This window comes from Lycorma delicatula, chromosome 1 (assembly GCF_047948215.1).
Source record: "Lycorma delicatula isolate Av1 chromosome 1, ASM4794821v1, whole genome shotgun sequence".
NCBI lineage: Eukaryota > Metazoa > Arthropoda > Insecta > Hemiptera > Fulgoridae > Lycorma > Lycorma delicatula.
Genome location: NC_134455.1, coordinates 27,389,932 through 27,404,881, shown reverse-complemented (window position 1 = coordinate 27,404,881; position 14,950 = coordinate 27,389,932). Strand labels below are relative to the sequence as shown.

At 38.3% G+C, this 14,950-nt stretch overlaps 1 protein-coding gene across 2 annotated transcripts in view; it reads left to right on the top strand.

Moving 5' to 3' along the window:
* Nucleotides 1–8,619: 8,619 nt before the first annotated feature.
* LOC142334032 (UV-stimulated scaffold protein A-like) overlaps nucleotides 8,620–14,950 on the top strand; it is a 73,791-nt gene continuing 67,460 nt past the window's right edge. For both annotated transcript variants that reach the window (XM_075381813.1, XM_075381732.1), the window contains exon 1: nucleotides 8,620–8,875. In XM_075381813.1, coding sequence (XP_075237928.1) covers nucleotides 8,727–8,875 — 149 coding nt within the window. In that variant the 5' untranslated portion in view covers nucleotides 8,620–8,726. The remainder of the gene's footprint in view (nucleotides 8,876–14,950) is intronic.

Sequence of the window (14,950 nt, the reverse complement as noted above, 5' to 3'; positions counted from 1 at the left end):
TACTTTTCATTAGACCATATATCTGTATCCATATATTTCATTATTGCTATAATGTGTTTCGTCAGTTTATGCCTTTGGCGTTTATCAGATGATAATTTTTTTTGTTTGAGGTTACATTTTTAGTATTGTATTTCAATGCGGTTTTATTTTGCCATTAGCATAAGGCATAGGCAGTTTACATATATTTTGTCAGTTTCCCTTATGTAGGCATATTGTCCTGAGTTTATCAGGTATAAGACACCCAACGGGGAGTCTTACTCTTTAAGACATTGGGGGTTGGGGTCCCCGCAACTCTATCTTATGCAACTTTTCTTCCCACTATACACTGAGCTGCTAAATCTTTTACTCCTTATACATCATACACCACACCACTAACACTATACATATTACAACATATACCCTTACACAGCAACACAACAACATCTTACACCGTTTCTGATTACATCTATACTAGATGGTGTTGCGTCACCTAACGAAACGTAACCATAACCTAAGGTGGAAACTATCGTGCCGATGAGAGTACAATTACGAAGTGAGTCTCAGAAGATGTCCACTGGGCACCAGAGTAAACCCAGTTGTATGAAGCCCTAACTCCAGCAGTCGTGTGCTCTGCTGGAGAGGTCCGTTTCATTGCCGGTACTAGTTAAAAACGTAAGTCATTCCCAATTAAAAATCCTTCGGTGGTGGTTGGTTCACTTGAAAAACCAACAACCCCGGAAGCTTAGAAAGACTTCGACCATCTTGTTAACCGAAGATATAACAGGAGATAATGAGACGAGAAATGAAACTAAGACTGTTAAATTATCAATAATACGGTTTGTTATAGTCAAATATAAGGAAGATGATTAAAGCTTCTTAAAGAAGATGAAGTTAAGAAAGTGAAGGTTTCACATTTGCGAAGGTTTTACCTTTCTTAAAACATAAGTACGATGTTACAACTTGTGGCTCTCCGAATTCAATTAAAAAACTTAGGAGTGGCGTTCTGTTGATTGAGGTGAGTGATGACGAACAGAGTACACCTCACAGCTGCATGGTGTCCCATGCCCTTCGGCAGTGAACCGCATCCCGCTGACAGTGTCGTTTGCTCGATCTAAAATGCCCTCGTTAAAACGCCACTACACCTCAAGGCTACATGGCATCCCATGCCTATCGGCAGTGCAGTCGCCGTTCCGCCAACAGCTTAACAATTTAACCTCTTAACTGACTAACCGTGGCTCACTGCCAAAGCGCCTACCTTCGGCCAATCAACTGCCCAGGCGGACTCTAGCCACCCAGGTTCCTATTCTACTATCAATGAGATCCCTTCGGCCGTTCTCCGCAGGGCGAGGAAGTCAGCAACGATTACTAGTCTCTGCGAGTCCTCCAGTTGACCCGCAGATTAAAGAAGGAGTTAAATCTCTCAAGTTCCCTAACAACTCTGATACGCTCAACCTCGTACCGGGGACAGACATACAGGATATGGTCTACCGTATCATCGACCCTAGAGTCCGGACACAAGCCGGAGTCAACCAACCTAAACCTAGCCAAACTATCCCTAAAAGCACCATGTCCCAAAAGAAATTGAGAATGTGCCGATTGAGGAAAACCCAGCTAATCGCTCGCAACTCTCTAATATTGAGAAACATTGGGTATATCGACCAGTAGAAGAATCGTTCCACCTAGCTTGCCAAGAGTCAAAACCTTAGTCTTCAATTTATCGCATACACACTGACGTCAGAAGCCCTTCCTTCTTGGAAATATACCGCTTGCTACGTCCCGTAACTAAAATGTCAATGGTTTTTATGCCGACGATTACAATGACTGCCTCTCGCGAGACAGTTCTGTAGCCGCCGATAACAGCTAACAATAGAAGACGCTGGGCTCGCAAAAGAATGTCCCTGTAACACTGAAATTGTAAACGATGAGCCCAGACGGGAGCAGCGTACAACATTATGGCCTCAAAGACACCTTTATAGAGAATGCGCATGGTACGATAGTTCAACCCCCAATCGGGATGAATGACTCTACGGACACCAAAGAAAGCGTAGATGACCTTCTTCGCTACAAACTGGAGGTGCTCCTTGAAGAGAAGTCTCTCATCAAGGATAACACCCAGATATTTCTGAACGGTAACATACCTAATCGGAAGACCGTCCGTCACAAACCGCGGATGACGGGTTGCAGCCAGACGACCTTTCAAGAACATCATAGTAGTTTTCTCCGCACTAAAAATCATCTTATGCTGAAGACTCCACAACCTTAGCACCTAACATGCCTGCGTCGCTCTGAGCTCGATCTCGGCACGCGAATTGCCCTTGACCAGCAGCAGCCCATCGTCGGCATAAGCCACGATGCGACAGCCACTGAGCATCCGCAATCGCATGAGAGAATCGAACTTGACGACCTAGACGAGTGGACCTGGAACACTGCCCTGTGACCTACCTTTAGACAGGGTCTTCTCTACCTCCGAACTGCCGTTACGGAGGACAACTGTTCTGTTGCTGAAATAACTCGAGAGAGTGCTGATCTCATTTAGCGTGCAACCACGCTGCTGCAATTGAAACAAGGCAGAGGGCCACCATGTTATTGAAAGCCCCGGATATATCCAAAAAGACACCAAGTACATACTTACACTCGCTGGCTGAAGCAAAATCTATAACCTTAAGAAGCGCGTCCTCTGTGCCCTTACCAGGGCGGAAACCATATTGGTGGTCCATCACCATGTGCAAGTCAACTCACCGGCTACATTAAAAAAATCAAACTGATGCTACGGGATGACACCTTCTATTAATTCGCCACCATCATCCGTGATCCCACTTTGCCAAACAAGCGATTTGGGGTTTGTATCAACTCCTATAAGAATAGGACGACCAGCCTAACAATTCTATCTCACCTTTCCAAATGCTATTCAGTGGAATCTCTGTACGGAAAGTACAAATTGACTACAACTAGGTCCAAACCATTCACGGCAAGCTTAACAACAATCTGATGCGTGCCAGAGGCCTGCCGTATGAAGACGCTATCTATCGACTTCCTGCACAGTACGGCGGATTTGCTAACACCAACGAAAAACTTATTCCAGCCTGAAAAATCTGGCAGGTCACCCTTAACCACATACGGGTGCAGTAGAAGGGGAACATCGAGGCTCTGTTTCTCAACAAGCTCACCTAGCTCAACATGGACCGTATAGACTCGCTGGGCATTAAGTTGACCGAACCTAACCAACGAGAGAGTTGAAGTACATCTCAACCGCTCTCAAGTAACAATCACACTCCTTCCTATTGACAGAGTGCCTATGACCTTTGCGCAACCTTTTACAGTTCACGCAAGACGGAGCCTCTTTCTTCTGTGGACAGTCGTCACGCTTGTGTCCCTCCTCGCCACAATGAGCGCAGACCGACGCATACTTACAGAACTTGGCCTTGTGGCCAAATCTACAACATTTAAAGCAGCGCTGCACGTCAAGGTATTCCTTGACGCGACAGGATGCAAAATCAACGAAGATTCGTCCCTCCGATACGAACTTCTGATGGAGACCAGCCCCTAACTCGAACACACTGTGATACCGTGGGGCATCACGCTTACCAGTCTTAAAGAAGAGCCTACACTGATCCTTAAAATAGCCTCGTCCAAATCAGTGTTCTGCTCTCGGATGAGAGACAGAACCTCGTCATCGGAGAGGCTCCGCTCTATGTTATAAACTATGACACATAGCCTTCTCAATCCCTTGGGGTCTACCTTGACCTCAAGCTTCTTGGCCGCTGGAAAGTCCTTGATGATTTGGACCGTCTCCTTATTTTCTGTCATAACTACCAGCCCTTTGATCTTTGCTGGTCGTTTTTAATGTCCCTAATCTTCAGCTGATTCCGGTCACCATGAAGGGCTGCCCGGAAATCACGCTTAAGATCTTGGCTCGTGGTCTTCGAGCCCTCTGCCTTGATGACGAACAGGATCTCTGGCTTCTTAGCCGCCTTGCTGGCCTTTCGCTTGGTCTTCAGGACATCAGCGTAGCACCTGGACTGCGTTGGGCCTTGAACCACCTTGGGAACCACTTTAACCTCCTTGGGCTTGGAGGCCAAAGCTTCAAAGCCCTCACTCATCGCCACAAAAGCTTCCCTAACCTTTACAAGGCGAGGAATAATGGTTTTCCTCCCTCCTGCACTGACTCCGCCGGGAAGAGTAATGAATTCCAACAAGTAGTCCAGATCCTCCTGGACTACTTCTTATCTTAGCTTCTTATCTAAGCCAGCGGGGCAGAACTGCCAGGTCTGTCCTTCGCTGTCTTGAACGCCTCGCCTACTGGGGAGGACCGCACCTGGGTGGGTGCCCCCTTCACCATCGCATCGCTTAACTTGGTCTCTGAGGAGCTCGTCGACGGCACTGGCTCAGGCTTTCTTTTCCGCCTGGACTTACGCACCTCCTGAAACTCGGACTTGGCCAAAGTTTCCCTACCGCCTAGCACGCTAAACTGTCCTAACGAGATTCTCGCTATCTTCCTCCTACTGTACTAAATTGGGCAAGCCCACAAAACGTGACAACTCGCAGCGAGACGGGCTGCCGGTAACCTTGATATTCTCCTGTCACACTATGTACCTCTTAGTCGCTGATGCATAGATTAAATGCAATACAACGTACGGCAAGAAACCACGGATTACGACCCTCGCTCTGAAAAGAGCTCGAGTAGGAGTAGAGGGCACAACCATTTACTCGTTACCGGGGTTTACGAATAGCAGTCTTTGCTATCTTTCAGCCGCGATGAGGCGGGTACACGTCGTATAAAGCCACTCCTGTCACTTCCAAGGAAGTCGGCAATGATAAGTCTATACTGTAAAAGTGCTGACAGTGTCCGCAGTCTGAAAGCCAGTAGAAGCCTTGATGCTGCTGCAAGGTACGCACTCGACCAGCAGCCAAAAAATATCACTGAAATTAGACAAAGCCACAGCACTCTGGCAATGCACTCCAGGAGACCAGAGTGACTGAAGTGTAGAACAGTTTACTTCCCTGTTTTTAAGATGGAATTAACTGTTAACACATAGGGATTATTTTGGGCTTATTTATAGGGCTTATTTTGGTAAAACCTCTTACTCACAAAAGATGCAAATTATGTCAAAACTGATAATCCACATTACCAACCAATTTACAGGTAGCAATATAGCCCATTTTTTTGAAAATTATGTTAGGGGATACAAGTTACACATTTACCAACAACTAACATATCAGGCTACCATATGCTATAAACAAATTCCGAAAAAAGTTTTTGTTGATGTTCTACCCACCAATGAAAATTTTCTACTAACACTTTTATTGCTTTATCAGCTCTTTATTCATTTACCATTGACTATATCCAAAAAGAAATAGCAGTGGTATCTTCAGAATTCACTGTAACAAAGTTAGAATAAATCAAAGAAATAGCTCCACAAAAAAAGTAGTAGATACTAAATCAAAAAAATTTGATTAATTTTTTTATATAATATCGGTTGTTGTATCACATTAGGTAGTTGCCCTTGATCTTTTATTCAGTTTCAGTCTTTATCAAAATTATTATTTTTATTCTTAGCTCAATTTATATTATTACTAATCTTAGAATCAGAATTACAGAATCATCAGAATTACCAAATCATCATAAGTCTGTACATCAGAAACTGTTTCCATAGAAGGAAATATTTTTTTCAAAACTAAGTCCACCATTTTATATTACAAAACAGCATCACCTCATGAAGGCTGTGATTTATCCCACATATGGCGATCTTAGGTTTGAAAAGGCAAGTCTAGAATTAATCTTTAGGTTCTTAATCAATAATCTGTCCTTTAAAAATATCTATGGTAAACATATTTGTATTAGGGAAAGATCTATCTGTCCTAACTAAATTTTTTGATTTGATCTTGGGTTTGACAAGCAACATGACACCAAACATTATCATGAAGCAACATGATTCCACAACTAAACACACCCTATCTTTTGTTTTGTATTGCACAAGCTGTTTTTTAGTATCTCACAGCAATGTTCAGCATTTATTGTTGCAGCTTTTGGTATGAAATTGATAGGCAAAATTTTCTTCCTTCCCAAAAAATGGTGCACATAGTCTTTAAAGCTGAAATGATGTTCTTGAATCACTGCTTTCTTGGAAACTACTATGGATACTATGTCTCCACTTTCTATGTACTGCCATTTTACTTCCACTGGAATGTGTGACATTCATGTTCCACCATCAGTGACTATCTGACTCAAAATGACATCTCTTACATCACTGAAACACGTGAGAAAAGTTTAACAATGCTTAGTTGTCTGCTTGGGTGCACTCAGTGAGCATTTTGGAACCCAGCATGAATACAACTTCCAATACTTTAAACAATCTGTTACAACTTCAGCCTAGAAAATGCTAGAAATCTGAAAAAGTTTACAAGAAAGTGATGAAATCGTAAACCATCTGTTACCACAAATATTTTCATTGATTTTCTGCACCAAATCATTATTGATGACTAAAGATTACCTTCTCTGAGCCCAATAATGCACATTTGTTCTTTCTTCATTAGTTTCTTCAACTATCTAACCCACTCTCTCACTCATTATACATTTTTACTATAAACTTTATTTATCAGCCAATGAATTTCAGCAGGTATCACATTTTATATTCACAATCAGGTGGTTCCTTTAACTTTCTAAACATTTTAGAAACTTCAGACAAACTGTAAATATATGCTGCATTGCTCATGATGGTGGCTGAGTAAATCTAATTGAAGGAATAACAGCTTCTTACCAGTACTAATAACAGCTTCTTACCAGCACAAGTAATGATTATAACAACACAGTTTGGTATTTAGCATACATGTATGGAAATAATACTTATTTTCCAAACATGCCTTTTGTTAATGAAAAAAGCTTGGATCCTGCTAGAGATAAAAACTAACCTAACTATGTACTTCTAAACTATTGTATTTCATGTAGATTGTGAAGCAGACTAAATTTGTGACCAATAACAAAAACTAAATGATGCAAGAATTCTAAATACAGGTGTGAAGTTTATCATCCACATACCAATTACAGAGTTCCATTAGCAATTTATGAGCTTGGAATTCAACATCATACTAGTATTCTTAGAAACAAGCAGTGGGTATGCAATCTGTACATTAGGATCATTAGTTGTTAATTATTATTTGAATTATCAGTCAATAATGACTATGTGAATAATTTAATCAATCATTAGTTATTTATAATTCTTCTAGAGTTTATAATTTTTAAATATTTATTTAAAAATGTAAATATTTACAGATAATATATAATTACAATCTAACAAAATCATGTTATTAATCCAAGCTCATAAATTGGTGAACTACTGGCGTACTGTTCAATTCCAGTTAAGAGAGTAGTTTAAAACCCCCTTTTTCAAAAGACAAGATCATTAAAACAATCGGATTAGTGAAATGAGGCTACAAACAGGCCTCTTTTGCCTCACAATTAGCATGCACATTGCCTGAATTTTCCAATATGACTAGGAATTTAACAGAAGCTCATGGTTGAGTTATGTTTAATAATTTCAGAGATAACGAACTGTATACAATGTTACTGAAGATGCTGGGAAGGCCAAATATATATCTTTTATTAGCAATCACAAAAGCCCAACCAACAGAATTATCGTGTCTAAAGCGTCTGTTTAAACTATAGCATCAGGATTCACGTTATTTAAATATTAAAAAGTTTTCTCATAAGATAACCGGATTTGCGTCCTTTTTTTGATATTGACTGAGACTAAAACAATAATTCACGGGGAAAAGCCGCCAAAGGGGGTAATAACGTTGAGTAACGGTAGGAACTGGAGGTAAAGTATTTAGATGTAAGAAGTCTTGACCGTTCTTCATATCGATTAACTTGCTGGTTGGAGAACATTGCATCAAACGTTGGGTGATTTGGTAGTGCTCTAATGTGAGCTACATAGGGAACAATGTAATGATGTTATTTAATGTCGTACGATTTGTGAAGGCCGTACATCTTTATTCAAAAATTTGATTATTCATTTAAACTTTACTGTCTATTAATCCTGTTTGGCGATGGTTATTTTATTCTTTTATTACAATGTTGCATTCATTGTGGTTTTATTTGGCTTAACATACGTCATAGGTTTTTTATCTATGCTGTTTTTATATTACTGTTGTTTATTTTTTTAAATTTAATTTCTAATTGTTACTTTTTAATATTTATTTGTTTACTACCTTGCTATCGGCTCCGTGCGCTTACGATACTTCGTTATGCGCCGATCAGAAAAAAAAACATGTCCTTGTATTTGCGTAGAAATTTAACGTTAATCGAGCCACACGTTTATATGGTTATTATTTGTAAAAGTGTAGGAAGGTGCGTTGAAGCAATCTGGTGAATTAGTTACAGAAGTATTGGTACGATTATTTTAGTAAATTCGCAAAGTTGAGAAAATAAGATTATTTCCCTATTATGAATTTACGATGTTAATATTAATAATGTAATTTAATTTTTCAGATGAAATGTAAAGTATTTTATTTTTTTGTATTCCTGAGTTTCTATCAACGAGGAAGTCTGTTTCAGATATAAATTTGTAAATAGTTTTTTTTTTTTTTGTAAATCGGAAACAAACCAATTCTTTTTTTACGGATTACAAATGAGTTGCATTAAGTCTGTTGGGTTCTGTTTTGAGTGATCGTTGATGTAGAAAACGATAAGTATGTTTGAAGTGATCACATAACATTCGTGATCATACTTAGCTTAGTGTATTACGCTTATGTTGACAATGGAAATAAAAAAGTTAACCCGGAGTTCTTTAAACAGTGAAGAGTGTAACGAATTGGCTGAATTAATTGAAGAGCTTACACATTCCGGTTCGAAAACTTTGGAGTCCAACAAATTAAAAAAAGTAAAAACTATTTGCAAGTAAGTAATAAGGATTTCTATTTGTGTATTGTTTTGCAAGTTTTTATGTAGAAGTAGGAAAAATTGACATTTTAAACTTGAATTCTTTGTTGCACGTTACCTTTGTAATATTTATTATAATACTACATAACCTCTTTGTATGCATCTTCAGATAATGTTAAATTTTTTCATTCATGGCTTATGATTTATTTGTTGAGCATCCTTAGTGTGTGTTGCTATAATTTATGAACATATAAACTGCAAAACTTTGTACATAATGTATTGCAAATAATATTTTTAAGTTTTGTTGGTGTATTCAGTTAAATTGCAATAGAAAAAATCTAAATACTATGAATTACTGGCTCAGTAAATATAGATCTAATTTATAAAATATTAAAAATTAACATTCTATATTCAATTTGGTATGTAGAAAATAATTTTTATTCATAATTTTTCTCAACACTATACTAATTCATAACTTGTTACTTTTGAAACATTTTCATAGCTCTGAAGGTTTAATAATCAATATTATTATTGTGTATTATTTAATAATATTAACTATTTAAGTATTCAGTTACTGCAATTGCTTGTAAATGAAAATTGAAATTTTCTTATTGTAGGAGGAATCTCAGAATGATATCTCAAAAATATTATTAATTTTTTTTAGATATTTGATTGGAGGTTAATTCTGACCAAGAACTCAGTCAACTTAATTTTTTTCATACTTTATACCATAGAAAATATGCTTAGGATCAGTAAAGTACAAGATCAAAATGTTGAAAAGCAGTTTTGGACAGTGTGTGACTCATGCAAGGTCAAATACCTGGCTACTTTATCACCACTAATCTAATGCTAATCTGCTCTGTGAGAACGGAGAGAGGAGGTTAAGATTAAGGTTAATGTTAGAGTTACAAATAAGGTTAAGGTTACAGTTTTGTTGAGAGAGGAATAATCCATAAATTAACACTAATAGTCAACATTAACCAAAGACTCTGATGACTATTAAGATAAGCCATCTGAACATTACTGACTGTGCTTTTTGTGAGGTGATTCTGTCATACATATGACTAATAGCATCAAACATATGGTGAAGTCTTGCTTTGTGAAGTTACTATACATCTGTGTAAACATAAATTTGGCCAAGTGCCCTACGAGATGGTGTAAAGTATTGGTGTAACTAGATTTATCTAATGTAAATATATATTACTAAATTGTATATTTTACTAAACTTAAATTTATTCCTAACCTCTCTTCACAGAATTGTAACTTTAATTCTAACCTTAACTTTAAATCTAACTAATCTTAACTACAACCTATCTGCACATAACAGATTAACATACAAACAGATCTCAATAACTTACAAAACTGGTAGCTGATTGACTTTTTTTTTTTTTTTGTCTTCAGTCATTTGACTGGTTTGATGCAGCTCTCCAAGATTCCCTATCTAGTGCCAGTCGTTTAATTTCAGTATACCCTCTACATCTACATCCCTAACAATTTGTTTTACATATTCCAAACGTGGCCTGCCTACACAATTTTTCCCTTCTACCTGTCCTTCCAATATTAAAGTGACTATTCCAGGATGCCATAGTATGTGGCCTATAAGTCTGTCTCTTCTTTTAACTATATTTTTCCAAATGCTTCTTTCATCATCTATTTGCCGCAATACCTCTTCATTTGTCACTTTATCCACCCATCTGATTTTAAACATTCTCCTATAGCACCACATTTCAAAAGCTTCTAATCTTTTCTTCTCAGATACTCTGATTGTCCAAGTTTCACCTCCATATAAAGCGACACTCCAAACATATACTTTCAAAAATCTTTTCCTGACATTTAAATTAAGTTTTGATGTAAACAAATTATATTTCTTACTGAAGGCTCGTTTAGCTTGTGCTATTTGGCATTTTATATCGCTCCTGCTTCGTCCATCTTTAGTAATTCTACTTCCCAAATAACAAAATTCTTCTACCTCCATAATCTTTTCTCCTCCTATTTTCACATTCAGTGGTCCATCTTTGTTATTTCTACTACATTTCATTACTTTTGTTTTGTTCTTGTTTATTTTCATGCGATAGTTCTTGCGTAGGACTTCATCTATGCCTTTCATTATTTCTTCTAAATTCTTTTTACTCTCGGCTAGAATTACTATATCATCAGCAAATCGTAGCATCTTTATCTTTTCACCTTGTACTGGTACTCCGAATCTAAATTGTTCTTTAACATCATTAACTGCTAGTTCCATGTAAAGATTAAAAAGTAACGGAGATAGGGAACATCCTTGTTGGACTCCCTTTCTTATTACGGCTTCTTTCTTATGTTCTTCAATTGTTACTGTTGCTGTTTGGTTCCTGTACATGTTAGCAATTGTTCTTCTATCTCTGTATTTGAACCCTAATTTTTTTAAAATGCTGAACATTTTATTCCAGTCTACGTTATTGAATGCCTTTTTTAGGTCTATAAACGCCAAGTATGTTGGTTTGTTTTTCTTTAATCTTCCTTCTACTATTAATCTAAGGCCATAAATTGCTTCTGTTGTCCCTATACTTTTTCTGAAACCAAATTGGTCTTCTTCTAACACTTCTTGCACTCTCCTCTCAATTCTTCTGTATAGAATCTAGTTAAGATTTTTGATGCATGACTAGTTAAACTAATTGTTCTGTATTCTTCACATTTATCTGCCCCTGCTTTTTCTGGTATCGTGAGTAAAACACTTTTTTTAAGTCTGACGGAAATTCCCCTTTTTCATAAATATTGCACACCAGTTTGTATAATCTATCAATCGCTTCCTCACCTGCATTACGCAGTAATTCTACAGGTATTCCGTCTATTCCAGGAGCCTTTCTGCCATTTAAATCTTTTAATGCTCTCTTAAATTCAGATCTCAGTATTGTTTCTCCCATTTCATCCTCCTCAACTTCTTCTTCTTCCTCTATAACACCATTTTCTAATTCATTTCCTCCGTATAACTCTTCAATATATTCCACCCATCTATCGACCTTACCTTTCGTATTATATATTGGTGAACCATCTTTGTTTAACACATTATTAGATTTTAATTTATGTACCCCAAAATTTTCCTTAAGTTTCCTGTATGCTCCGTCTATTTTACCAATGTTCATTTCTCTTTCCACTTCTGAACACTTTTCTTTAATCCACTCTTCTTTCGCCAGTTTGCACTTCCTGTTTATAGCATTTCTTAATTGCCGGTAGTTCCTTTTAGTTTCTTCATCACTAGCATTCTTATATTTTCTACGTTCATCCATCAGCTGCAATATATCGTCTGAAACCCAAGGTTTTCTACCAGTTCTCTTTATTCCGCCTAAGTTTGCTTCTGCTGATTTAAGAATTTCCTTTTTAACATCCTCCCATTCTTCTTCTACATTTTCTACCTTATCTTTTTTACTCAGACCTCTTGCGATGTCCTCCTCAAAAATCTTCTTTACCTCCTCTTCCTCAAGCTTCTCTAAATTCCACCGATTCATCTGACACCTTTTCTTCAGGTTTTTAAACCCCAATCTACATTTCATTATCACCAAATTATGGTCGCTATCAATGTCTGCTCCAGGGTAAGTTTTGGAGTCAACGAGTTGATTTCTAAATCTTTGCTTAACCATGATATAATCTATCTGATACCTTGCAGTATTGCCTGGCTTTTTCCAAGTGTGTATTCTTCCTTTATGATTTTTAAATTGGGTGTTAGCAATTACTAAATTATACTTCGTGCAAAACTCTATAAGTCGGTTCCCTCTTTCATTCCTTTTACCCAGCCCGTATTCACCCACTATATTTCCTTCCTTGCCTTTTCCAATGCTTGTCCAATCTCCAACTATTATTAAATTTTCATCTCCTTTTACGTGTTTAATTGCTTCATCAATCTCTTCGTATACACACTCTACCTCATCATCATCATGGGCGCTTGTAGGTATATAGACGTTAACAATCGTTGTTGGTTTAGGTTTGATTTTATCCTTATTACAATGATTCTATCGCTATGTGTTTTGAAGTACTCTACTCTCTTCCCTATCTTCTTGTTCATTATGAAACCTACTCCTGCCTGCCCATTATTTGAAGCTGAGTTAATTACTCTAAAATCACCTGACCAAAAGTCGCCTTCCTCTTCCCACCGAACCTCACTAATTCCTACTACATCCACATTTATCCTATCCATTTCCCTTTTTAAATTTTCTAGCCTACCAACCTTTTTTAAGCTTCTAACAATCCACGCTCAGACTTGTAGAATGTTATTTTTTAATTTTCTGGTGACCTCTTCCGTAGTAGTCCCCATCCGGAGATCCGAACGGGGGACTAGTTTACCTCCGGAATATTTTACCAAGGAAAGCGCCTCCATCATTGTTATATGAAAATGCAGAGAGCCACATTTTCTTGGAAAAAAAGCAGCTGTAGTTTTCCATTGCTTTCAGGTGCACAGTACTCAGAGGACTGAGTGGTGTTGATATGGCCATTTAAGTATTGACTCACGCCCCTAACAACTACTGAAAGAGCTGCTGCCCTCTTTCAGGAATCATTCCTTAGTCTGGCTCTCAACAGATACCTCTCCGATATGGTTGCACCTTTGGTCCAGCTACTCTGTATCCCTGAGACTATTAAGACTTTGGGGGTTGGCGTCCCCACGGGCCTAGCCTCCGCAGCTTTCCTTCCCACTATACAATGAGCTGCGGAACACTTTACATTATACACATATACTACACCAAGAACACTACATAAATTACAACATACACACATACACAATTACACAACAACAACCTACACTGGTATTTCTTACATTTACACTCGGTGGTGTTGCGACATCTTACGAAACGCAACTGTAACCCAAGGTGGGAACAAATCGTGCCGATGGGTGAATGGCTCTACCTAGTGAGTCTCGAACGATGTCCTCTGGGCACCAGGGCGAACCCAGTTGTATTTAGCTCTAGCTCCAGTACGCGTGCGCTCTGCTGGAGTGGTCCATTTTTCGCCGGTACTCGTGGGACCAAAATTTCAGTTCCAACAATAAACTCAATGATGGTTGGTGGTCCATCTGAAAAAACCACCAAATACAGTCTTCTGAAGAGACCTCGGTCAGCTTTGTCTGACGAGGATAAAAGTCCTACTGAAGAGAACCACAACTTGTTAGAATCGAAATATAAAAATATTAGATTCGTTGTTCTCAGAAATAGTCAGGAAGGTGGCTCCCTTCAAAAGGTTTCACCTTTCTTAATAAACAAAACCATAACAGGTGCAAGTGGCTCCCCGAAGAATATCAGGAAATTACGTGACGGATCGACTCTGATCGAAACATTCAACGATGAATAGAGTTGATCTATCTTACGTCTCCGTAATATGGGTGGTATAAATATAAGTGCAGAATGCCACAAAACATTAAATACGAGCCGGAGTGTAATTTTTTGTAGAGACCTTTTAGATATAGATATCTCGGAAATAGTTGATGAGCTTTGCCACCAAGATGTTGTTGAAGGGAAACGTATAATGAAACGGCAGAACGGAACAGAAGAACCGACACCGTCTCTTATATTAACATTCAATCTCCCTGTTCCACCAGAAAAGATTAAAGTGTGTTACCTCTCGGTTCGGGTACGACCATTCATACCCAACCCACGGCGATGTTTCAGATGCCAAGGTTTTGGTCACACTACAACATCTTGCACGAAAACTGAGATCTGTGCTCGATGTGGTAAAGAAGGTCACAACGACGCTAACTGCGAAGAGAGTGAAAAATGTGCAAACTGCAGTGGGCCACATACAGCCCGCTCCCGAGATTGCCCAACTTTTAAAGAAGAAAAGGCAATTCTCAAAATCTGTACAGAGCAAAAACTATCTTTTCCGGCTGCACGTAGAGAATATAAAAAGATAACAATTCACGGAACCTGGTTAAACCAGACGTATCTTTTGCCACCGCTACATCTAAACAAATTCCTACAAATTTTAATAATCAGCAGTGCGGATCCTGCAATGAGCTTAAAAAACTTGTTCAGATGCTATCTGATCAAGTAGCTTCACTTACAGCCACTATCTCAGAGCTGACAAAAATGAATAAAAAGTCCTCCGTCGCAGTTAGTGAATCAAACAGTGTGA